At 36.1% G+C, this 27,924-nt stretch overlaps 1 protein-coding gene across 4 annotated transcripts in view; it reads right to left on the reverse strand.

The window, feature by feature from the left end:
- The window catches only part of LOC149567134 (mitogen-activated protein kinase kinase kinase YODA-like), a 109,003-nt gene that overhangs the window by 37,020 nt on the left and 44,059 nt on the right, over nt 1-27,924 (reverse strand). For all 4 annotated transcript variants that reach the window (XM_089820335.1, XM_089820338.1, XM_089820336.1 and 1 more), the window contains exons 6-8: nt 25,648-25,723; nt 11,349-11,408; nt 11,147-11,257 (exon numbers count right to left, since the gene is read on the reverse strand). In XM_089820335.1, coding sequence (XP_089676461.1) covers nt 11,147-11,257; nt 11,349-11,408; nt 25,648-25,723 — 247 coding nt within the window. The remainder of the gene's footprint in view (nt 1-11,146; nt 11,258-11,348; nt 11,409-25,647; nt 25,724-27,924) is intronic.

The raw sequence follows: 27,924 nt of genomic DNA on the forward strand, positions 1-27,924 counted from the left end.
GCTCTGTATGTAATCTTTGGCATATGCGAATAATAAAGAAGTACTACGGTTGTTGTTCTTATTCATTGTTTGTGTGCATCAATCAATTAATCTATGTGATAAACACCCATTTTGGTGTTCCCATCTCCACAAGTAGTCATTGAGTCAATAGTAAAGTGTGTGGTGCTTGTGTATGAACTTTGAGTATGCAATGCCAAGATCTAATCCCTAGATGCAAACCCTAGCATGAAAGTTGAGATGGAAAGATGAAGCAACAATGCACAAATTTGAGAATACCCAATAAAGCATACCAAGCCTCCAACGCTAAAGTATTGTAAGCCATACTTGTACTCCGTGTTTGCTACTCCATGATTGAATCTTGAATGCTTGAATGATAGAATGGAATAGAAAGATAAAGAACACTTTTTGCCTCAAAGGATGTTTTCAAGCCTCCTTTGCTTCCACCTTGCAAATGTACAATGACAAATTGGGATGTCCACGACAACTTGTCCACATAAAGTATGTATGTGCTTGCTTGATCACTTGATTTCATAACATCATGTCATATATGCCAAATGAAGCAAATTTGAGGGTGCTTATAAAGGATTCCAAATTAACATTCTCCCGCCAACCGACAGGACAAGAAAACTATGCCTCAAATCAACCCCCGACTCAGGGCCCAAAAAGGGGACCCAAAATGGGACGCACTATTTCCCTGATTGGTCAAGTAGGGACACACTACATCCCTACTAAGCAAGTGCATAAATCTCGAGAACTACCTCGAGGTCCCAAAACATGACCTAGATCTCGAAAATTAGTTGCAGATTCTGAGGAAGGATTAGAGTGATTGGAAAAAGAGGAAGGGAGGACCTAAGTAAATAGATCCTACCTCAAGTTTCGCATCATAGAATAGGAATGCCAAGGAGGACCTATTAGGTCCTACTTAAAACTTGTCTACGAGAAGTAACAAGTGAGATATGCAAATGCATCTTAAATGCGGATATAACATAAAATTGCATTAAATAGGTTCTAAATGGTGATAAATTAAAGTGCTTCCAATTTAAGACGATACAAATATTATATTATATTAATTTACTTATAATTACTATTAATTAGTTTTAATAATAAATTATACAAGTTTGATAATCTAATACAATATGTAATATTTTACTAATAAATTTATTATGAAAAATTATTTTCATTCCTTAACTTATTTGTTTATTTAATAATTAATATATTCATTTAATTATTTATTTATTTAATAATTAAAATGATTAATATGATCGATCAATGTATACTAGTTATATTGCTATATTAAATTGTTATTACAAACAAGGGCTATCACATTTAATTCCAAAACAATCAAAGCCACTCATTGTACTTGCACTATAAAAGGCCAGGCCTCACTATTTGTAATTCATTAGAGATAGAGTAGGTTAAGGAGAAACTTGTTGAAGTTGTTGCTACGATCAAGCCAAATTATTTTTAATTCATTGTTGGTCTTCATGGTGGATTACTTACATCATTTTGGAGTATTGCATCGTTTTAAACATTTCCTCACTTGAATAGGATTTGCTTAGGTTTATTACAAATAGTGTTTAGTTTAATGGACGATATTTTGGATGCACCTTTGTGAAACTTGTTTAGTCCATACCACTAGCTACTTGCTAATTGTAAGTTTGCCTTTTGTGGTCAACTAGAAGTTTAATGAGCTCTACTTCGATTATTGCTTGCACATTATCCATCCATTGATGTTGTTTATGGAATGGTAATAGTTTGAACATCTTACATTTACCTTAGGAGATCACATCATCTTGGTTGATGTTGATGGTTAAACTGAGTCTAGTAAAGTAACAAATGTATTCATTATCTCTTGCATTCTAGAAGTAAAATAGCTTTCTCAACCCTTATCCCTTTGCAGTTTGTTTGGTTGGAAGTATTTGTAGTTGATATCCATTGAATGAACAGTGTAAGTCACTTTGTGAGACCTGGCATATCACATCATTACAACTAAGTTAAGTCCACAATCAGAAAGAACCTTAAGGTTGTCCCATTTGATCTCACAATCTATATAAATTGTTTAAGATATGAGCATCCTTATTCACGAGAGAATTGGAGATTCTTTATTTTATTTGTAATACTACGTGTTTGAGTCAGTATGTTAAAGTGGTCATAAAACTCACATCAACACTAATCTACAAAAGACTTGATATAATTTGTAGGTCATCTGGCCACAATGTCATGTCCCCAAATTTTGATATAATAATTAAATTTAATTAATCAATTAATTGGTCCCAGAATTTAAATAATATAATAAAAGGATCTTTAATTAGTTACTTTAATTAATTAAGATGGGGCCCAAGTTATTAATGTATGAATTTGTAGTTCCGATTGATTTAATATATCTCGGACCCATTTTTACTTAATTGTTTTCGTAGGCAAGTGTGGTCGTCAACTATCTTTGTACACCCTCGGAACCCTGACATGTATTTAAGTACGGCGTGTGGGTAGTAGTTATGCAATTTTGGATTATTTCTTTGTACAATGGATTCCCGTTGGGATTCTCTGTTGTTCACCATTTCAGAAGTGAAAGATCTTCCCCACTTAGCTATTCCAGTTTTGGTGAGATTCAACCCTCACCCTATAACGTTGTGTTTTGTTTTGCTTCGGATCTGGCACGTCTAGAGCACCATTTGCAATTATATGTATATGTATATGTATATGTGTGTGTGTGTGTCTGTGTCTGTGTCTGTGTGTGTGTGTGTGTGTGTGTGTGTGTGTGTGTGTTGTTATCTAGGATTGTTACTCCTTTTATTGTTCTAAGTTAATTGGCAAATCTAATCATTCTTGTTTGGCATGCATACTTACTTTCGCATTCAACCTACTACACAAGCCACTGAGGTATGGCTAATAAATTTGGGTCTATAAGCTTATGGTCGCATGATTGAGCACTCCCCATCCGTACACCATTCGCTTCTCGCAACACGCAGAGCATTGTTCTGCATTATAGCATTACCCATCTGTACGGCCCTGCTTTCCCCATCTATACAACCAACCAGTCATCCTCCCCACCACTGTATGGTCTGCTTTTCTCATATTGTACAATCTCCATTATCCACCATGTGGCCAAAATCTAGACACTATACGGCCCCTCCTGGCATTGCATATAGTATGGCCTTGACATAGGCAGGATCACCACACCCACCATACGGCCTCCTGGCAGACAACTCCCACATCCCCTTCTGTATGGCCCCCACACTACCATACGACCCTCTCTGTGCATCAAGACACCATACAGCCAGCTAAATACTTACCCCAACTGTAGGGACATCTGACTAACAGTCGTACGACCAATTCTTGTCATTAGATTGAGCAATTAGACAGAGGTGACGAGAACGAAACATTATAGTGGTATTAGAGCTGGCGATTCTGCCAGCCTGTTGGGAGGATCGAGAGCTTTGACTGGGATTACACTATGACTCATTTTCCAGTCGATTGGAGGGCACATATGTTAGTCAAATACTCCAAGAATACTTTTGCATGCCAACTATTGGATGGTCAAGTACAGGATGACATATACAAGGTAGTTGGTGAAATCATTTACCACAAAGGCAAAATCTACACGATACCTAAGTCTAAGATGAAGCAAATGATTCAAGAAGAAGGTACTTGCACAAATATCATTAACCCAATACCCAACAATCAACCTAATGGAATTTCGGGTTCTACAAGTGACCCTTCGAATAAGCAAGCCCTGCCGGTAGTTGCTCAACCTCCTGGTGATGCAAATTCGTTCAAGGATTATTTTCAAAAGCAATCTTTACAGTTGGTTGATTATGAAGTCTATTCCCCGGTGGCTATCATGATGTATTACACAAATGAATTTCAAGTTTGGGATACTGGTGACTCACGACATGACAATATCCATATAAGAGTGGCGCAGCAAAAGTTTGATGGCAATATGGTGCTACGAAGGATTGATGTCATTTCACTCATCTCGCCTTCATGTTTGATTTGGGACCCTGGACTTGCTGGTGTTTCATCTAATGATGGATTGCTTGAGGGCAAGCAATCTTTGGGCAGCGAGGATTTGTCATGTCCCCAAATTTGAATGCAATAATTTAATTATATTACTTAATTAATTGGTATAACAAAAGGACCTTTAATTAGTTACTTTAATTAATTAAGATGGAGCCCAAGTTAATAATGTGTATTTGCGGTTTTGACTAATTTAGTATATCTCAGACCCTTTTTTATTTGTTTTCGTTGGTAGGTGTGGTTGTCAGCTATCTTTGTACACCCTCGGAAAGGTTTCCACGATAGGTATTTAAGCACGGCGTGTAGGTAGTAGTTGTTATGCGATTTAGGATTATTTCTTTTACTGCAAATTCCCATTGGGATTCTTTGTTGTTCACCATTTTAGAAGTGAAAGACCTTCCCTACTTGGCTCTCACGATTTCGGTGGGATTCAACCTCACCATATTCTATTTGTATGGTTTGGTTCAGATTTGGCAAATCAGAGCGACATTTTATCTATCATTGTATATGGCAAATCTGAAGTGTTATTGTTGTTTCTCTATGTGCAATCATTTGCAAATTGTTATTGGGAACAAGTGGTCTTCCTGTGTGGATGCATTAAATACTCAGGCATAGCGAACACATTTCGTAACCCTCCTCCATACACCATTCACTCTTGCCACATCCTTCACCTATCAAGGCACCCCCTTAGCCATACTCACCATACATCTCATCTAAATTGACCACCGTACTGTAATTTTGACTACCGTCCAAGCCTCCCTTGGACTACCGTACAGCCATCTCCCACAATTGTCTCTCCACTGTATGGCCTCTCGGCTGCCACTTCCATATCACCTACCGTACGACCATCATCACCTATCGTACGGCCACAAGGCTTGCACTCTGTTGAAACATCACAATATGGACACAACCCGTACATGCTTCCCAAACACCATACGGTCTTATTCCTATTACCGTGTGGCCATACTTGAAGCTCTGTAGGACCCTAGCTACATATCATCATCACTATATAACATCCATTTGGTTCACTATTGTCATTCCATTAGCGTCTCTAGCAACGATTGGCAATCATTCCTTGTAAAAGCGTGACAGTAGTAAAATGGATCATTATAGTAGTATCAAAGCTAGTGATTCTGCCAGCCTATTGGGAGAATGAAGAGCTTTCACTTGAATTACATTATGGCTCAATTTCTAGTAGATTGGAGGGCACATCTATTAGTCGAATACTCCAAGAATACTTTTGTGTGCCAACTATTGGATGGTCAAGTACAGGATGACAGATACAAGGTGGTTGGCGAAATCATTTATCACAAAGACAGAATCTACTTAGTATCTGAGACCAAGAAGAAGGAAATGATTCGGGAAGAAGGTACTTGCACAAATATCATTGAACCAACGCCCGACAATCAACTTGATTGAAATTTGGGGTCAAGCTCTATCGGTAGTTGTTCAACCTCGTGGTGATGCAAATTTGATCAAGGAATATTTGCAGAAGTAATCTTTACAGTTGGCCAATTATGAAGTCTATTCCCCGATGGCAACCATTATGGATTACACAAATGAATTTCAAGTTTGGGATCTTGGTGACTCCTTTTCACAATGTACTATAGCATGAGCTTGTTTTTGAGACCCTCCCTAGTTGGACTTCGATCAACCAACCACTTCCTTGAAAATTCTATACACAACCAAGTACAAGAACAAGTGGAGCACCTTCCAGCATGATGTTGGTAACCAAACTATCCCTTCCATTAACCACACACCAAGATAGGCTTCTCAAAAATCTTTGTTTTGTGTTGATAAAAAATCAGCAAAAAACTTTGAAACCATGGGTTTACCAAAAATTGTCAAAAGAAGCTATTGCAAAACAACAGCATGAATTTTGTAGAAAAATCATCAAACCCTTGATATAGTGTTGTGGTCTCATGCAATTTTGTGAAAAATCGTCAAGAACTCTAGTACATTTGCAGGTTCATAATTCACCCTAGAAACCCAAAAAATTGCAAGAAACCACAATTTTATTGCAAAATCTTCAAAACATTTTGTTGAAAAGAGCTAGGCATTATTTTATGAATAACTAACAAAAATCTTTGTTTCGAGGAAAAATGGTAAAAATGACATCCACCCTATTGAATAATATAAGATTATGGCGAACATTAGCCCATTTTATTCTTCCATGGGTTAACTAGACAAGCTTAGGGGGAAAAAATTAATTCAATATTTAAAAATGTCCAAATATTCTATGTACCACAAGGACATCCAAATATTAAAATGAAATTTTTAGAGTCACTTAGGAGGTTGGAATTTGTGATATTTGGAACTATTGTTACAGGATGAATTTTAAAAAGTTTCCAACGTTCAAGTGTATTGTGAGGTATTCACACCATTGGCCCATGAAACATTGGGCCACCCTCTTTTTCATGCATTTTAACAAGTGTTGGTTTATTTCTTTAGGCGTGGGCATTTAGGTAGGCTAGCAACATTTTTAGGAACTTCATTCAGTAAGAACACAATGAGAAGTCAATCTTGGAGAGTGAGTAATTCAAGCTACATTTTGGGTGCAAATAAAACCAAACATAGTGAAATAAGGCTTAACAAAATGTCATACATGGTACTATCTTAATTGTCTAGATTTTCTAAATAATTGGTAGTGATTAGCAAACAAATATAAATTTATAAAATGTTGTCGTGAGGAAGATATGTTGAATTGAGATAGACTTTGCCTAAGTTGATATGGATTTCCAACCTATGCTTCAAATTTGTCTAAGTTCGGGTTGATTTCCACTTTACAATTCCTTGCCAAAATCACCCTTAATTTCAACTGCACACCGGTTAAGATTAAGGGCAACACATTGGACTGAGGTCATATGTTGGATTAAGGCCTGATTTCATGGAAATCATACCTAGATGCCATTAATTTTAACTGATGTCCAATGGAAATCAAGGGTGACTTAGACAAGGTGCAATTGATGTGTTGTGGAAATCAAGGGCGACTTAGGTAAGGTGCAGACGATGTGGAGTGGAAATCAAGGATGACTTAGGCAAGGACATGTAAAGTGAAGTGGAAATCGACATGGACTCGGCAAATTTGAAGCGTAGGTTGGAAGTCCATATCAAATTAGACAAATTCTATCTCAACTCAACATATCTTCCTTGCAATAACATTTTATATCCCTTTGCTAAATGCTGCCAATCTTTTAGCAAATCTACATGAACAAGATACCACTATGTCTTACACAATTTGTTAACGCCAAATTCACTAGGTTTGGTTGTACCTGATTAAAAAAAAGTAAACTAGAATTTTATATGGTAGGTTAGTCATCATGGGTGGAAAAGGTGAAAATCCCAAGTCCAAGACGAAAGCTAAAGATGACTAGGATTTCAAAAGAAAGTCTGATGTGGAAGCTTCAAGACAGCAAGTTGTAACATGTTCAAGGGTCAAGAACAAACAAGAAGCCTGCGAGTCAAAAATCATGGAAATATAAATCAAGACAAGTCAAGGTGCAAGAATTCAAGGAACAGGTGAAGAATAAAATGAGAAAATTTATGAGAAAATTTCCAAGGGTAGATAAAGATAAGATAAACTTATCAATGTCAAACATGGTACCACAAGAATCTAGGGGACTTGAGAACATAGAAAAAAGCAACGGCCACCACCGGGAGCACCAAACGGTGTCCACAAAAAAGAACGAGCAAGAAAGGAAATAGAACAAAACAAAAGTAGATTAAATACTCCTTATAGACAAGAAATAACCCAGAAGTGAAAGATATGGTCTAGGGCAAGGCTGTCTCAAAGACCCGGTGGAGAAAGGGTGATGCTACTGAGTGTGCCCCCTGCAAGGCCTCACAGATCTAGTGTGATCCAAAGAAGGCTCAAGCAATCAATTCATCCCATTGGCCATAGGCACAAGCGTGAAGAAGGAGGTGATGAGCTGGTCCCCAAGCCGCAACGCCCCCTGGAGATAAAGGGCAAAACACCTCTGATCAATGTACCTTAGAAATGACAAAAGGGGTCTGCACTCTTTGAACAAGCAATAAAACCTCCCGCTCATCTCACAGAGGATTGGGCAAGGGAAAACAAAATGAGTCCCCGTTTCTACCTCTCCTAGGGAGCAGAGGTGGCAAACCCTGTCTTCTCTGTCAATCTAGTGGTTAGTTGCGTATGTAGCCAATGAGAGCCCACTTTAAAAGATCCAAAAGAGATGCATAGGGTATGGCCCCAACAGCAAGGTACCAAGGGCGTACAATAACCCCATCTTGTATATTGATGTAGTGCTCAACATAGAAAGCCATCCTTGGACGGAGTTTCCCCGGGGGTGTTACTCCATGTCATGATAATATACTAACTATAGATGTCGAGCCTAACATGCTCATTTAGTTCTTGCTAAGAGGGAAGAAGGTGAGCGAGGGCATCCAGAGAGAATTGAAAGAGGGGAAGGCAGTCCATCACAATCTCAACCAAACCAATCTCAACCAAACCAAGAAGAGCAAAGGCCTGGGCGAACTAACAGCAACCTTTGCCAGCAGGACCGATGCTTGACACCACCTCGGATCACATAGGTAAGAATATTTGTGATGACCCTCAATGGAATTTGCGAAGCTTTGAAGCTAAAAGAGAAACCAAACCAAATCAAGATGGTCCCAAGCCTAAAAGAGTGAGCCCCGAACTTGGCCAAGATAAATGTTGTGGAGAGTGGACTGATGACATATGATAATGCGTCGAAGGAGGATTTCGAATCTCTCAATTGAGAAACCTAATCGGACTCTAAGAGAGAGGGCTCCCATACAATAAAGCCATAGAGAACAGTCAACCAAACCAAGGAGTCCAAGAGGGAAATCTTGGTCATGGTATCCTAGAAGTGATGTCTCAAGCATTGTCTCAAGCATCGCCATGGAGTTGAGCACCTTATTGACCGCAGCCACATGGCAAGTATCAAACTGAAATGTGGACCGAAGAACTAAACCATCGGGCAAGTATAATAGGAAGTCACAAAAGGAGGCCCACAAAAGGAGACCAACCCATCAAGATGTCATTATAGCCCCTCCAGAAAAGAAGCCACAAGAAGTTTATGAAGAGGACAAGTGTTGTTTATCAAAGACTCTGAGATGAACATGTTAGTGTGGCACCCACTCCCCTCCAACCAATTAAAACATGCCCAATGTCCTAGTGTAGGAGGTTCATAATATCATGTCTAGATTCATTGAATATTTCAAAAAGAAAAGAGCACAGGAAAGAAATTCTCAAGTATGACTTGGTATAAATACAAGTGGCATCTTCCTATTGGTTCATTACAAGAGTGGCTTCTTCTACAAGTTTCCTTCTATAAACTTTTACCTAATCTCTCTTCTCATTGGTCCATTTGTTGGTGCAACTTATCTAATGATTGTGCCTATTCTATTCTCATTGGTCCTCAAAAAGCCATGTAATTTTTCTATTGGCCCACATATTGGTGCTTAGTTGTAATTGGGTGGGTATTAACATTTATTAGAAGGGATTGTGGAAACCCTAATTAGGGCTCTAGGGATTTTATTTGGGACACTGATTTGATTTAATTTGTGCCATTGATTCTGATATAATCTTGACCATTCATTGTAATTGAGCTCCCTATATAAAGGATTGCTCTCGTAAATTTTAAAGGAGTTATGTTGGAGATAGCAAGATGGCAAGAAAATTTTATAGTTGGGAGAGCTAAGTCATTTAAACAAATGCAATATGGCATGCAATGAGAGGTATAAAGTTAATGATCGTGAAAAGGTTGGCATATGGCATACAAATTACAACTCCCTACCCAGAGATATCAAATTTGAAATGTCTTAAGGAAGAGTCCACCTTGGAAAAGAGGTCAAGGAAGTTATAAGAATAAAGGTAATGAAGAGATGAAGAATAAATTTAAGGGAGCAGTATCAACACACCATTCTCGTGGGCATGATGCATTCCTTGGGTTTCCTTGCAAAGGATGTTTAGAGAGAGAGAAAAGGGAGAAATATTAGAGATTGATAAGAAAGATATTCAAGCTATGGACCTCAGGCCGGTAAAATACAAATAGAAGAATCCAAGAATTTGGAGATGTCAAATTACCTATAGAGAGATATTCATCCAATATGGATGATGATAATGATATTTTTGATGACCAATATCATATTTGTTCCAAGTATCAATATGGAAGATTGTTGACAGTTGACATTATTATTTTTTAACATTAAATTTTAATATATATCATGACACTCGAGTTTGACTAATATTTCACTGTTAAAATAGTGGAGTATTTTGCTATGTTTTTCAACTATCCGTTTAGTATCGTATTTTGAACTTAATTATTGCTGTGAATATGTAAATGTTTTAGCACGGATCTGCCCAGCCCCCAATATAATTTGCCCAACCATGCAAACTAAACCCTCAAAGCCAAACCTGAGCCCAAGATAGGACTGGTAAGCTTGCTATTTAATCTTACACCAAAGTTTGTAAATGGATGTCCTAGACAACCCTACACATTTTCCCACTTCTAGAGTGTGTTTGCTCTTCAGAAACAATGCCATCACATACAAAAGGTCCTTTTGCAGATTGAAACTTCTATACTTGATGCCCAGGGCAAATTTTCAAAAGAAAAATGAACCCCTACAAATGACATATTGTTACTTCCAAGTTTCTCTAGGAGGCTCACTAAACAAATCTTGTTATTTATAATTTGATAGCATCAAGTCATTCTATCCACATCCTCCAAATGTTTCCTATGATCCAGATTCATCTCAAGAAGCAGCACAAGACACATGTCAATGTTGAATGATGAACAAATATTTACATTAGAGAATACAAAGATTATCATCAAAAAGATATGTGCACAAGTAAATGTAAGCTTTCTTTGCTAAATATTTAAATTTCCAGACATTAAAAGAAAAGGTCAATGATCCAATATAATTTAAAAACCTCACGTGAGAGACCATAACCAAAATATGGTTCAGGCCCAAAGAGAACAACAATTATTTGATATGCATTTCAACAATTAAAATAATATTAGTGTTAGTTCTAGACTAGTGAGCTGATGAACAAGTCAACATCATATTACTAATTGGAAATGGCAACACCACAAGGAAGATCCAACCTATAAAAAATTTCACTGTTGAAATGTCTTACCCCTTCATATTCACTCCATGGAGGCTTACCCGTGGCCATCTCAATGACAGTACAGCCTAAACTCCAAATGTCAACAGCAAGATCATGACCAGTGTTCTTTTGCATCATGAGCTACAAATCATAAGCACAAGTTGCAATTAAACATTCGTAGAATTGTTAAAAATGCACCCTAGAATAAAATAAACTTGTAAAATCAATATACCTCAGGGGCCATCCAATATGGGCTTCCCTTCAATGAGAGAGGTGTTGCTGGACCATTTATCTGCAGCACTACTTGCATTAGGAATGGAGTTATAAACATCAAACCACCATGGTCATGTACTTTATAGATAGAGGCAATAAACACATGCTTTTAACATTGCAAAGAGCTCATACAAACTTCATTGAATGAGCTAGCAATCTTAATATACAGCTTCCTAATACAAGATGATAAGCCATAGACAAAATCTATTTTTATCTACAGGGCATAAAAAATAAATTTCACAAAAGAACAAATGCTTTATTTGTGTTTGGGTGTAGTTTTATCCTATGGATCCAAAGCAAAAAAGAAAAGTTGGAAAATATCAATGATTAAATAAAATAAATGCAGGAAATTGACAATACAAAAAGATTATTAATGCCACGTAGAGGGTTTGAGGGCCAACTGTAAAATGAATTATAATTTCCTTTTTATTGTTCCCCTCTTTGGGAAGGGCCTCGTTTTGGGCATTCTTGGGTACTAAGGAACTGCTGCAAGGTTTTATTGCATACAACTTGGTTGGCAGCAATAACCTTTCTTTAGAGATAAAGATGCTATGCCACCTTCTTGAAGGATGCCTCCCCACTCAGAATGAGGCAGTTTAGGCTTTTCAGGCAAGAATTAACAAGATAAACTGGTGGTTTTATGTTACATCCCAATTTTTGACCTAATTTAAAATGTTCATATCGCTGTTGAGGTTCACATTAAGTCAATTGACAATTAAATTTGTTATTATCCTATGAAACGGTAAGATATTTGTCGTTATAATTTCATATGAAGATAACATGCTAGTTGATTATTTATCATGAATTCATAGAATTAAAAAGGTGGTTAGCCGTTATGATTATTTATGATTAAATAACTTGTTGTGGTAATATGATTTAACTGCGGAGAATTTCCTTGTAGGAAGCACATCGAAAGGGTGGAAGCATTGTTAGAAAAGAATTAGGCACAAGAGCATCACCGTCGCTAGGCAAATGGGTATGAATTATGAATCACCCTAATTGAGGACCTAGCGACTTGCACATAAAGATACAATCGACGGAACCACATGAGCTATAAAATAAACAATTTAAAACATTAATTAACTTAATTAAAATATAATGTCTACGGTTTTGAATGATCTTTCACCATATTATTTTAATATATGTTCACCAACAACAATATATATCTATGTATGTACACATAGATATAAATATAAAGTGACACCATAATATTATTTTATTTATAATAAAATGATGCCACCTCACCAATATATCTACATGTGCGTAGATAGATATAAACCATAATACTTTTCGAATCATAACCTTGAAATCTTCTTCCATCCTTTTTATTCTTTTTCTCGTTTGAAACCGATTGAAAACTTGGCACATTTATTTGGCGTCCAAAAGCCAATACATTTCCTCTATGTTACGGCTTCTTGGAAGCCAAGGAGTCACATTACTCATTATATATTTTGAAGTCAAAGGAGACGGAAGGCAGCATTTTATTCTTATTTTCTTACAACACCTGACTACCTTGTTCTTGCATACGACTTCTGTGATCATTACCTTTTTATTTAAGAAGTCGAGAGAGAAGCGAAGGAGATATATATTATTTACCAAGCACCCGACTTCTATCTTGTTTCAAGCACCCGATTTTCCTCTCATTCGCAACTCCCTCTCTCATTTTCGACTTCCATTTACACCCGATATTCTGCAAATGTCAGTTCGAAATCACTGCCTCCATGGCATTGCCAACCCCTTCTGCCTTGTAATGGTCTTCTTTGCAAAAGACGTGATACATCTTTACACTGGACTTTACGCCTGAAGAATGTTTATGGAGGGACTGAATCATAGCGGCCAGCTAGGCTCATATTTTTTCCAAATTGTCACAGGTTATGTAATCAATCATGTTCCAAGCATAGTTGTATACTTCTTATTATTTGCTACTGGTTTCCGATTTCCGTAACAACTAAACTGTAGTTATAATCATTGGATAGAACCCCTTGAGAAAGAGTTATTTAAGATGCGATAAAATCATGATTTAAATATACAATTTGGAAATCATAAGCAATGATATTTCTGTTAGTTTTAAAGAACATATTCTTTCAAGTCATAGTTTGTGATAAGCGGGAAACATACAATATTCTTTTATCAGTTAAGGATCAATAGAAAGAGCAGGTTGCTCTGAGATTCAAACACCTGGGACTCACCCAGCAGTATAGCCAAGGAAAAGGGTGAAGAGGTGAGAGAAAGGTATCTCCAATAACATGAACAGAATCAGATGAGACATAATAATGTTTATCATTTTTAAAAGAAATCATTTAATAGCTCATTGCATGATCATGTTTATTGAATTCTCCTACTGTCAAGTCGAGTGGTGTGATTAGATACCAGGATGCTCAGTGGCTAACAAGGTGTTCCATGTCTATTCCGAATAAAGAGGGTCTTTCTCATTAGAAAAAGAATAGGGATAATTTATGGTCCAAGGTTGGGTGGTTAAGCCCCTGAAAATGTTTCTCCTCAACACAAGATATCAGGACGTGCATCTGATAAAGATAAGTTGAGCATTCAAACATTTATCGATAACAAGTATTTTTACTTTTATGATATTTATACAAGTAGAATTTATGATGGATTAACTTATATCGTTGAATTCAGTTATCTCCTTTAATGTAAGCAACCTTTCTTGTCAATGTAATTGGAATTCATTAGATTGGTTGACCTTCCAACTGAATATGGAATATATCTATTGGATTGATATTTCAATCTTTCATTTATAAGAATAATGATTATGAGCAAATCTTCTAATCTTGTGTTATTGCCACAATTAGCAATAGGAAGAAAAGGAATGATATAGTGGTATCTGATGCCCTAAATGATACAGTGGTATCTGACACCCCAAGTGATATAGTGGTATATAATGCCCTGAATGATCCAATGGTAATTGATGCCCTAATTGATACAGTGGTATCTAACGCTCCAAATGATACAATGATATTTGATGCCCTAAATGATACAATGATATTTGATGCCCTAAATGATCCATTAGTAATTGAAGCCCTAAATGATACAGTGGTATCTAATGCCCTAATTGATACAATGGTATGTGATGCCCTAAATGATATAGTGGTATTTGATGGTAATTGTCACTTGCTATTAATATAGTGGCATTTGATGATAATCGTCATTTGATATTGATGTAGTGGTATTTGATGATAATCGTCATTTGATTTTGATATAGTAGTATTTGATGGTAATTGTCAATTGATCGTAAGTGATATTTGTGGACTAATCTGGGTGATTGCAGAAGCATCCCTTCATTGATTTTTGGTTCAAATTCTACAGTATGTAGATTTTAATTTCCATAGTAAATTCATTGATAGTGTTTTCAATTCTTAGTAATGAAATTTTGTTTAACTGATTTTAACCATTAATCTCATTCATATGCACGTAACCAATTTAACTGTCTTCCTATGAAAATGAAGTAATAATTGTATTTCTTTGATATGTTAGCTGTTAATTAAGACCTGGAAAACTATATGTTACACTTTACAAAGATGTGAACTCTTTGCCCATAGGGGAGAAGGCTCGGGCGATTTCTTCTATTTGTCTATGCAAGGAGAGAATCTTCTTGTTCAGGAATCAGCATTATGCCTAGATGTTTAACAACATAAGTTTTTGTTCCTTGGGAGTTTTCTATGAAGCAATTTTTTCAAAGGTTATCTCATGACTTTTCCCACAGTTATAGCTTCTAGCACCTCAAGTAAGCACCAAGACTATCTTACAATTATAGTTTTTTTTAAAGTTCAATGTTATTCTAAGTTTCCAAAGTACGAAGAATTGTAAAACACAAAAAGATCAAATTTGGTGGAGGACTCAACAACATATATACTGAGGCCAAACATGTTTCCCATAAGTATAATGTGCTGTTAGAAAATGCTCACAAAAGTATATGCTTTAAATCGTCTTCTGAGTTCTCAACATATCTATACAAATGTGCCTTGGGGACTTGGAGAGACTGAAGAAACATGTATAGCTACTAAGAAACATTTAAATGGAGAAGAAATAAAACTACTTCCATGCTTAGGAGAAGAAGAGAGAAAGGGAAACGTGTGGAAAAGAAATACCATCATGTATACTTACTAACAAGAGTATGAAGTCTACTGAAATATTTAATTAAAAATAATTGTTTAGCCCAACAACAATGAAAAGGCTGACCAAAGAGTGTGCATAAGTGATCATGTTACCCTTTCCAAGCATGAAGATTCTTCCCTTAGATACTGATTCTCTACTCCTAGCACCGGATGCTGAAGTGGATTTGTCTTGGTGCATGGATTCTTTTGGGTTCTGCCTAGATGCACCCAGGAAGAACATTCCGGGCCTGGGGTGCTTGTGGAGGCACTTACAGCACCTCCACAAGCATCCACAAGCCCAGAATGAGCTTCCTGAGTGCATCCAGGAAGCATCCGAGAAGCATCTGCAGCCAATATGCTATTCCAACACCCAAATCACTTAAAGTTTGATTTTAGCATGTGGTTCATTGTTTTTTTGCTCCTTTTTGTTCCTAAAACCCTAAAACAGCCCTAAAGAGGCCACTCATTGTTCATTCTTCATTCTTCTCATTTTGTATATTTGTCACTTCGTGTTCGTGAAGTTTGAAGTTGAACTATCAATCGTTAAGTATCATGTCATGGGATGGTTTACTTTTATATACCTCTTGCATTTTTTTGCATATGTAAATTATAGTCTGTGTGGTGTATAATAATACGCACACAATCAAAATCGGATTGGAATCGGCAAGGTCAAATCGAATCGTGAATTGGCCATGAATCAGAATCAAATCGGCTATGAATAGTCAAATTTTAAAAAACCCTTTAAATTTAGAGATTTTAACAAATTAAAACTTATTTCTTGCACACTTTATTGAATATAACTTATATTACTAATATATCAGTCCTAGGCCTGATTTCTATAATCGGATTTGTCAAATGTATTATATTTGCTAAGAATGGGAGAGTGTTATTTGATTGAATATCCAATGTTCTAGAGGTCCATACGAATTCAGAACTATATTGCCTCATTGTTCTTCTATATGACACCACTGATATAATTATCCCAATTGTATTTGTTGCACATGTATAAGAGTACGTATTCTTTGGATGTTTCTCTTTCTAGGTTGTCAAATCCTGACATTGTGGGGAGAATTTGAATCCTTTCCTTGGTGGGTGGAAAATGGATAGTTCTATTCCTTACTAGAGATGAATGATTTACTATTTTACTCAAATGTATGAGAGGCATGAATTCTGCAGCTATTGCAGAGATACGATGATGCTAGGTAATGGTTTCAATATATATGTGGTGTTAATGTGTACCCCTCTTGACTCTATTTTGGTAACTCAAGCAGTGTTGACTATGTTCTTCCCTCCATGATTGAGGCTATTATGATGACTAAATGGCAAAGGGCAGTATATGAGGACGACGCGATGGATGTTTGGCTAGGGCGAATGTCTTATTGCACTATCTCCTTCATTTATTGCTCAGTTGGTATGAGACTCTGATCGCTAGTTCGTCGATTCCTTTGATGTTGAGCTGCCCATACCAAGATGTTGATGGTCTATAGTTTGACAAAACTGATTTATTGGTCCTCTTTGGAAACATTAATTCCACACTACGTTGGATTCACATTGTTGATTTCTACTACGGTTCTTAGTTTAATTATGTTTATATCCTCCTTTCATTTGATGTCCCTTCACTCCTACATTGGATTCACGCTAAGTTGGATTCACACTGTTGATTTCTACTATGGTTCTTAGTTTAATTATGTTTATCTCCTCTTTTCATCATTGGCCAATTCATGGAGCCAATTCAAGCGATTTTTTGCATGAATCGCATGAATTCGCGATTCAGGCAATTCATGGCAAAAAATCAGCTGAACCAATTCACGACTCCAAGAAAATTGTCAAGCCTAAATCAAATCGCCAAATCGGCGATCCTGGTGATTCTTGGAACTATTACTATATATAGATGCATCCAAAATCCACTAAAAAAATTGCACATCTAGTTCTCTCATCCACATCGGCAACTTAGATTCTCCCTACTAAAGTACAAAATAACTAAATATGCTAAATGAAAACAAATGCACCATTTCAATGAGACATAAGTTAGGCCATATGATATGATAAACAATAAACATGGGAAAATGGTAATATAAGAAAACATATTAAAAAGATTTTCTTACCTTACCCTATCCAAGAATAATAATAAAACGTACGATTTCAATTTTCAACGAGTCAATCCATATGACACTAGAAAACAATTAAAATGGAAAGATGCCATTATAAGAAAAGATATTCATCAATTCTTTCTTTGCATTCATGTGAATAAGAACATCATGAGATAACCTACTAGACAATTAGTTTTACATCTTTACATGATTTCATGCCAAAATGACCTAATCTCTAATCGACCTTGCCCTTGCAAATTAGACCAAAACTTAGAAGCCGGCAAAAGAAACCCAGATACAATAGCAAAAAAAATGTTCTTCAGGCTTCAAAACTCACACCAACTATAGCTCCCTATTGAAGAGGGTAAACCAATCTATTTCTTTTCAAAGTCTGATTTACGAATGAAGCCATGGCCAATCTAATTCTTCTTTGCAGTAAGGATATTATTCCTCGTCAAAGAATTTCATAGGCATCACATGCAACTTAGGAATTGCAGAGCAGTAGTAATTCCATCATTCTTTTAGAAGTATTCTTTGCAATAAGGATATTATTATTCCTTGTCAAATAATATCATGGGCATCTCATGCAACTCAGGAATTAGAGAGCAACAATAATTCCTTCACTCTCCTACTATTCCTCTGTCATAAGAATAGTATTCCTTCTCAAGAATATTATAAGCATCACATGCAACTCAGGAATTAAAGAGTAGTAATAAATCTCACCTTCACCCAAAAATGCTTTAGTGCGTAAAAAATGTTACCACCAATAACTAACACAATGAGAGCTGATTCCACAATATCAAGGTCTTTTTTTGATGAGCAGTATTTCTACAAATATGTTTTTTGTATCAAACAAGCATCTCATTATCTTTGTTTGAAAAAAGAAGCTATTATCACCATGATAACCTGAAAGCAGTACTTCTATAAAAACATATATACATGACTCTCCAAGCCACTCAACAATCACCCAAGTCAGAGTAGTGAAAAACTTTAAAAAAAGTTAAAATTGATCAATACCCAAGACTTTGTGCTTTGGTAGGACTCCCCAATCCCAAGCATGAGACTCCTCAACTTTAGAAGTTAAAACAAAGAAAAGATGTCCTCATTTGCAGGTCAAAAGTGTCGATAGAGATCTTTATCTCTGGAAATATGAATGTTATTACCATTATTGTCATCTTCAGCTGAAAAGGACACTTAAAGTTTAATTTGTAATATTATAAATGTAAATGACATGTGTCATTCACATGCATTGAGGCATGAATATTCGAAGAGTCTATTTAATTATAGGAGTTATGAGAAACCCAAGAGACCTTCAATTAGAATATGAAGAGTCTCTTCTATTGTTATATATTTGCATCAAAAGCGATAAGCATTGTACACTTGAACAAATCATTATCAATAAAGATATTTTGTGTTGTGTGGCTGGGTTTTTCCCTTCATTCTCAAAGGGTTTTCTCAAGATATTTCTAGTGTTTTTTATTTCAGTTTTTGTCTCTTTCTTATGTCTGGTTATTTTCATAGAATTCTGGACTCTAGTTTCAACATGGTATCAAAGCCTAGTTCTTTTGATAATCAGCATCAAGGAATTATTCTCTTATATTGAGTTTCAATCTTGGTCATGATCTATTTTTAATTTTTGGTTTTGTGTGTGATCCGTGCTCTATTTTCTGGGCTTCATGATTGCCAATGCATGTTGGATTTGTTTGTATCAAAAATCTCTTGGCAACATGGAAGAATGGGTATCTTCAATCTTAGAAGACCTTGCTCGAGATAGTTTTTTAATCACATGTTTAGAGGGTGATCAAATCTCCAAACAACAGAATTTTACAAAGATTCATTTTATCACTGAGGTGAATATGGAGACTTTGCAAGATGCGGTACAATGGAAGCTTTGTCTAGAGCATAGTGAACCTGTGAGGAAGCAAAGTCGTGGGCTGTTGATAGAAAGATTGAGGTGCGGAAATAGAACTTGAAATTCTATTAAAGTATAGGTCAAAGGTTTCATAGAGGAAGCATTTGAATAATGGAGACATGTCAGAGATAAGTATTTACCTTGTCTTTTAAAGTAAGATATGCTTATTGTGTATTTTTCATATCATAGTAAAAGATAGTATTTCTCGTCTAGTAATTCACCTATTGAATTCACTGTGACATATTTATGCATAAGTTTCGAGTAAAGGTGTGGCTGCTGTGATTTGAATTTCTGACATTAAGAGCTTTGAGCAATTACAGTATGCATGATTTTTTGGCATAAATATTTTCTTGTTTTCTTGTATTTTAACTAGCGTATTCATTGCGACATGTTTTGGCATGAGTTTTGAGCAAAGCATCACGGAATCTCTCAACGTCTGCATGTTTCTAGGAAAGCTTGGCTTCTACGGTTACAAATCTAAGTCATTTTTCTATGGCAATGATATTCATGTCTATGGAAATCTTTCCAGGCGACAAGTATTCCTCAATAAGGCAGCGATTTTGTAACGCCAATGCAGATTGAATATTTAATGTTTAATGCACCTGTCAACAGCTTGGGAACTCTTTTCTATTCACAACATGTGTCTAAGGTGTATTCTGAGGTGTCTTATTCAAAGGAATCGAGAAACCATTTGCACGATGCCAATTCATGGTTATTGCACGACGCCAGTTCATGTTTATTGCATGAAACATTCTTTCTTTCTCATTCTTTTCCAGCAATTTTTTCTTTCACATATTGTGCTTTGTATATTATTAACATTTATTGGGCATCATTATCAATGAGTGTTTCTTGTGAATGTGGATGCATGTCCTGTGTTTAAGAACAACTTTCAGTTTTATCGAGCAAGGGTTTTTAGATTTTGTTGCGGCTGCATTTCGGGCACTTAATTTTTGGGGAAAAATCATGGAAGTCTCAGCAGGCGATCCGCTGAAAGGGAGGACATTTTCCATAAGAGCTTTCTAGCAATGGGGTAGCCAAAGGCGAGGATACTGAAGAACATAATATCGGGTGTTGTAATGCTTCTAGGGTTTGTAACAAATTGACTCTTAAAATAATTGTTGCAATTGTTGTTAGTGTGAATCTTCTGCTTGAAAAGCACAATGGAGGGAATACGAGAGAAAATTTGGAAGAAACATTAAGTAGGTTTCTATAAAGCGGTTTCTAAGAACTAGATATCTGAATCAAACAAAGCATGCAGTTTGGTTAGAGGAGCAATTTTTATATTGTTCAAAAGTAAAAGTGAGAAAGAGTCTTGTATCTGCTTATTCCCAACAGTAGAGATTTAGAACAAAAGGAGCAAAAGGGCTATGATAATGAGTGAACTTGATCTTGATATGTGTAAACTCTGTATGGGTACAGGTTGTAGAGATAAGTATTAGATGAATTGCTTATATTTTTTAAGTTCTATTATAGTCAAAAACTAGAATGACTACCATTCAGTATTTATGTTGATTATAAATAGTGACTGATCTTTTATCTCTCATTGTTGTAGAATGCAACAAGAAAAAAACAATAGGTTGAGATGGAGATTTTTTCAAAGATATGTTATTGCATTCAGATACAAAGCTTGGCGGGAGCTTGTGCTTCAGAGGGAGGCTTCATAGTTAAGAGGGAGTGTCTATGGAATCCCCTTTATTCTCATTTATGATTGTGATGTTTGTGATATCTGTAAAATTTGAGACTTAAATGGAACTAAGTCTTGTTTTATGCATGTTTATATTCTTGTATGAATAAATGAGATTGTAAAATCAGCTATGATAACTCTTTCACTATGCGATAGTGAACATCATGTTGAGAGAGCCCATGATGTCATCACGTTGAGAGATTCTGTGATGGGAGTTGATGTCATGTTGAGAGATTCCATGATAGTTCACGTTGAGAGAGTCCGTGAACAAAAGCTTAGCTGTGAGTCTTGCAAATCTTTTCATGTTGAGTGATTCCATGAATGTGATTAAATCATACAAGGTTTCATGTTGAGCGATTCCATGAATAATTTGATTGGTATAGTTTTTCATGAATCTAATAGGATATATGGAATAAAATTTCATCATTAACATTTTGGTTGCAGTCTTGTGTGATTGTTCAACTAAAGATCTCTCTCTGGCTAAGAGGGAGTGTTGAAGATAGTAGCTGCGATAGAGATCTTTATCTTTGGAAATATGAACATTATTACCATTATTGTCATCTTCAGCTGAAAAGGACACTTAAAGTTTAATTTGTAATATTATAAATGTAAATGACATGTGTCATTCACATGCATTGAAGCATGAATATTTGAAGAGTCTTATTTAATTATAGGAGTTATGAGAAACCCAAGAGACCTTCGGTTAGAATATGAAGAGTCTCTTCTATTGTTACATATTCACATCATGCGATAAGCATTGTACACTTGAACATTTCATTATCAATAAAGATATTTTGTGTTGTGTAGCTGGGTTTTTTCCTTCATTCTCAAAGGGTTTTCCCAAGATATTTCTGGTGTTCTTTATTTCAATTTTTGTCTCTTTCTTATGTCTGCTTATTTTCATGGAATTCTGATTTTTTTTGATGAGCAGTATTTCTGCAAATACGTTTTTTGTATCAAACAAGCATCTCATTATCTTTGTTTGAAAAAAGAAGCTATCATCACCATGATAACCTGAAAGCAGTACTTCTATAAAAACATGCATACATGACTTTCCAAGCCACTCAACAATCACCCAAGTCAAAGTAGTGAAAAACTCTGAAAAAAGTTAAAATTGATCAATACCCAAGACTTTGTGCTCTGGTAGGACTCCCCAATCCCAAGCATGAGACTCCTCAACTTTAGAAGTTAAAACAAAGAAAAGATGTCCTCATTTGCAGGTCAAAAGCTTCGGTTAGAGTACCCAAGACTTTTTTCAGGATTTAGGCAGGTTAATTTTCCATTGCAGCCTTAACTTGTCCAAGCTGAGTCCAGTCGAGCAAATCCACCAGAAAAGATGCAACATATTATATATGTCCTACATGCATTCTTTTCTTTTAAGTTAAATACCACTGCCAACCTCTATTGCATGTATTTAAATTTTTATATAGTAATTCAAGCATGGAGATGTTATGATTCAAATAATTAAGTAATTTAAGCTTTGGTGTAATGTCCCCATTTTAGCAGTTGACCAAGTGTGTGTGCGTTAGCCTTGTTCTACATGGTCCCGAGGGCTAACGAAGGGTTTAATGGGATCTTGGAGTGTTTTGGCCTAGTCATTTCCAGTTTGGGCCAAAACGAAGTTGATTTACTCAGTTTCAGACATACTTACTATTTTTAGTAAGTCAGCAGGACACAATGCAGGTCAATTTTGGTGATTGGATTCGATACTCCTCGGTGAGAGCTTTCCGATGAGCTATCACTCGCATTATTCGGAGTCCGATTGCTAATGCATTTTAATGCCTGAAGTTTTATTAAAGTAACGTCTAATTTAATTGTAAAATATTAAAGTGTTACTTTAATATTTATTTTATGGTGATGTGTACCCAAGGGAGACATAAGGGGTATTTTAATATATGTTTTATATTACACATCTTTATCCCACATTGCCCATATGAGTTGAACGGACCCGTGGGAATAGAATAAAAGGAAGCATTTGTAGCTTCATTAGACAGGTTGAATATGAGAAGAAATTGGTGTGTGAGTTGCAGCTTTGTTCTTGGCATTTGAGGACGTCTATCCTCTCTTGTAACATTCTAGACGTCATTCCCTTGGAGTTTGGCCTTTGGAATTCTTTCTTATTGGCTTCATTATCAGGCAGTTTAGTTGCATTTCCGGCTATAGGCAGATTTGATATTTTGCTCATATCTTCTTCACTACTTGTCCGACGCTTATGCTGCTTGGAGGGAATGGTATTATGAAGGTAGTGGACTGATTGGAGGACAAAGTATTGTAGCAACAAGTTCGTAAGCATGGGCTGGAGTATTATGACAATATTGCTGAAGTAATTAGTGAGTTGATAAATCTGCCATGTATTTGGTTTTATGAATTCTGAAAATAACATTTTATTAGCAGCAGTTCATTTCCACTTTGCATATTGTTGTAGTTTCTTTCTTGTTTATGTTGTATGATACCAATTCCATGCACGAAACACAACAAACAAATAAACGTTTGATTTCCAGAGTTATAAGGGGTTTTAAGAAGTTGAATGCAAACTGTTTGACATAATTCCTTTCAGCAATTTGGTTTAGTTTTTGGGACATTCAGGGGTGCCCATTTCGGTGGTATCAGAGCTATAAGTCCTGCCATCCTGTGGAGATCTTGTAGATAGCCGGATAGAGGGAAAAGTGTTTGACAAAATGTATATCAGTCCAGATCAAGAAAATGTAATATTTAGATTACTGGGTACATTAGAGAAGGGGCGTCGTATGCAACAGGAGCAAAATAGGCGAATGGATATGATGTTGCAACTTATGGCAAAAAAGATGGGCATCAACATTGACGATTTGTATGTTGCTCCAGAGCAGAAGGTAGTTGATTCTTTAGATGGGATCGAGACACCACCGGGCTATGCTATTGGTGATAGTAAGGAGTCCACATATGAAGCTTTGTCAGAGGATGGTGATGTAGCAATAGTGGAATTAGGAGAATGCAAAGGAACTGTCATATCAACAACCACTTCTATGTCAGTTGAACCATCCAATGAGGAGTTTGGCAGTAAGCATGCGGTTGTAGATGTGTGCTCTGATGATAGTACACTTGTTATTGCTAATGAGGTGAGCAATATAGTGACAGAGTCATTTTATACTATCGATCAACAAAATGTTAATGTTCACTTCTGCGATAGTACTATGTTCAACATGGATGCCACATTGTCTTATGACAATTTGATGTTTGAGGTTGATATTGATCACTCTCCTAAGTGGAGTTGGGCTTTGTTTTCACCATCTACAAAGATACAGTTTTGTGTTGTAGCAGTTGGGGAGAAGAGATTTGCTAGATCTTCTATGGAGCCGCCTTCTGGTGACATCCAGACTTATACTTCATCAGCACAAGTTTTGGGAGCTAACTTGCACGACATGTGGTTGGTCCTGATGATGCTGATTTGTAGTTGGTTTAATGTCCACAAGGATGTCGCATACTACTTCAATTGGGATCCGGGTGGAGGTTGGAGTTCATTGTATTGCTGGATTGCTTGAGGACAAGCAATTTCAAGGAGGGTGGATTTGTAATGATCCCATCTTTTAGCTCTCACGTTCTCCAAAGTCTAAGTGGAGGATAAGAAGAAATTAAATTAATTTCTTATAAAGTCATTCAATTTAAAGGTGACTTTGTATTTAATTAATTTAATTATTAATTACAAGGGAGTAGCTTCTAGGGTATGTATTAATTATTGGAAGGACGGAAGCCCCTTGTCATTTAATTAATTATTGCTAGGGAGGGATTTCTAGAGAATGCATTAATTATTGGAAGGAGGAAGCTTCTAGCTCTTACAATTAATTAATGTTTTAGTTCCTTCTAGAAGGATGAAGAAAAGGATAAATAGGGCTGAAAGTCTCATTGTTGAGCATCAGATTATTGTATCGGATGATTATGACTTGCATTTGATAAGAGCTTGGATGTGTGAATCACACTCTCTTTTTTGGCAATAGGGGACGTTCATTCTCTGTTGTAACATTCTAGACGTCATTCCCTTAGGGTTTGGCCTTTGGAATACCTCTCTTTGTACTTGATTGCAGCATTTTTAGAATTAATATAATTTCAGCAGTTGGTTCAGCTTTTGGGCATTCCTGGGTGTCCATTTCATTTGGAAAAAGAAGGCACGAAAATTTCTTCAAATTGGAATACAATTTCTTTATCCCTGTATCAGGAAGATTCAAGATCTGTAAATCAGCTAAGGTTTTACTTACACATCAAGTACCACTTCTTTGAAATTTCTACTAAGACAGAACAAACTTCCATGTTCAAAACTGTAGCTTAAAACATGCCAAATGGAAAGAGCAAGCTCCTGGTAATCACTTTGTAAGCAGCGGCTCAACTATCCTAGCACTTAATCCATATGAATATTTAGACATGGTTCTTCCTCCATCTCGAAACTCTATTTAAAGTTTAGTAGCCCAACTGAGTTAACAATTACTTACATGTTTGGCCATACCAAAATCTGCAAGCTTTATTTTTCCTGATGTATCTGCAAGGAGATTTGCACCTTTTATATCCCTGCAGAAATAATCAAGATTAGAATTGTTTCAAAGCAAACAGATCTTTTTCATGTAATAAATTCAAGATCATCAGAAGACGACAAGGGATATAAAGACAAAGAAGTACATTTTGATAGATGCATATGCCATGCTTACATGCAATAAACCCAATTCTTCAACTTGCTATATTTTGGTCAATGTTTAGAATAAGATGTCTGTTTGCCAAATATCATAGCACTCTTCCACAGCGGAAGCAAAATTTGTAAGTATGAAGTTGATGCAAAGACTCTGGATGTTATATGTGGAACCATAAGAGCTCTTCTTATATATTCTAAAAGTGACCACTGACAACTACCAATAAGTTAACTGGTCAGCTATATAATTTGTGCATTGAATTGTTGCTGGAGGGAGTGTCGTGAATTTCCCATCATCACCTAAAGCTTTCTCAGCTTTGGCAAATGTAGCTCATTGCTCCACTATTAAATCCTTGTCCTATAAACTGGAGTTGCAAAGAAAAAACATTCAATTGTTTTCTGCTTGGCCACTACAGTAATTTCATAAAAACAGAAGTGTCCTGCACTCATAAAAAGGCAGGCAACCATGCAGAGAAGATAATTTTAGATATGGGAGAGGTTCACCTATAAAGTTGCAATCAGGAGAAAAACTATAACACTAGAGTTGATTTGGATTCCATGATGTGTCCAAAAGACATGATATCAACTGCAAAGTCCACAGTTTGTAGTACTGACAGAAACAAAGAGAAGTGTGTGTCCAACAACCTGACCTACCGCTAATCCAAATTCCATGGTAACCAAACAAACAGAAGAAACAAATTATGCAATGTAAAGTGCTGCATAAAACATTAAACTGTCATTTCATTAACAGTATTAAAAGTTATGTATGTCACCTCTCTATCCACCAAGGATCTGTGAAAGTCAGAACTTGGCATAAATTGGCACATGATAGCAGAATTAGCTCACCTAGCATGGCTCTGATTTAATAAAAACCCAATAAATTTTGAACATCAAGTTGGCAATTTTTGGTATCAATGATAGGCAAGGTGAGTCTAGGCCAATGTTTGCTTGAGGGGCGTTGGAAGGTCAAACCACACTTCACAGAAAATAGAACCTCTGGAAGGATGGTAGCTCAATGATGCATGGATGCAGTTTAATACATATGATATGACTTGATTAACCTAATCTATTGTGAACTGGACCAATCTTCTCTATCCAAAAGACCAACAAGAACATTAACTGCAGCATAGGAAGTGGCTTAGAAGCTTGCGCACTGACATCAGCAAAGAGCGCTAGGATATCAGCAAGGATCAAATATCTGTAGATTAGCTGGTGTTTGCCCTTTGTCTGCTGACAACAGAAAAGTTCTTTACGATATCAGTAGATGAGATTTACTTTAGTTTTGGCTAAATTCAAATGTCCTAAATGTCTCTTGAACTGTGACAATCATAAATGTTGTAAATCAATGACAGATGCACTGATGTCAGAGGATGTAACCTTAAGTTGACTTCTTTTTCACTCGTTTTTACTGTTGATCACAGAAAAGCACTTTGACATCTATTGAATGATATTGACCATTTTCAAATCTTGTACACTCACAAATCCTGTATATCTGCTGTGTACAGTTGATTGACCACAACTGACTGGTGACATAAGCATCTATGTTATCGACTATTAATCTGAATTTGGACTTCTTAACTGTATCTCATGCTTTACTGAGAATAAATTCTATGGACTGTTATTGTGCAACTTGTTGACCTTCATAATTGCACTTCTAGTTACAACTATAAGAGATGTTGTACAACTGCTTTTTCATTAGTTAATGATTTTAATAATTTTGCTGTAAACAAAAGATTTAGATTTAGTCCCTTGTTGAGCTAAATTTTTTATTCACCCATATTGATCCTGTTATTGAACAGCAGTATTTGTGACATTCCAAATTTTAGTAATTTGGTGTAAATTTTGAATCACCGCAAAGTTCTTCCACCATTTATAATTTTGAATGCTGATTGCTGACCAAATTCAGTAATTTTCCTCCAATAAGCTTTTAATAGGCCATTATATCTAGTAATATGCAAATAGGTAATAGTTCATCTGCCTATTAAAAAAACCAATATAACAGCAAGACTCCAAATCCACTTGAGCCACATCAAACAAGTTTCCATCCAGAAGATAAACATTTGAAAGTTAGCTTGAAATCAATAAT

Source organism: Cupressus sempervirens, chromosome 3 (assembly GCF_028749045.1).
Source record: "Cupressus sempervirens isolate cs-2001-9-10 chromosome 3, ASM2874904v1, whole genome shotgun sequence".
Lineage (NCBI taxonomy): Eukaryota > Viridiplantae > Streptophyta > Pinopsida > Cupressales > Cupressaceae > Cupressus > Cupressus sempervirens.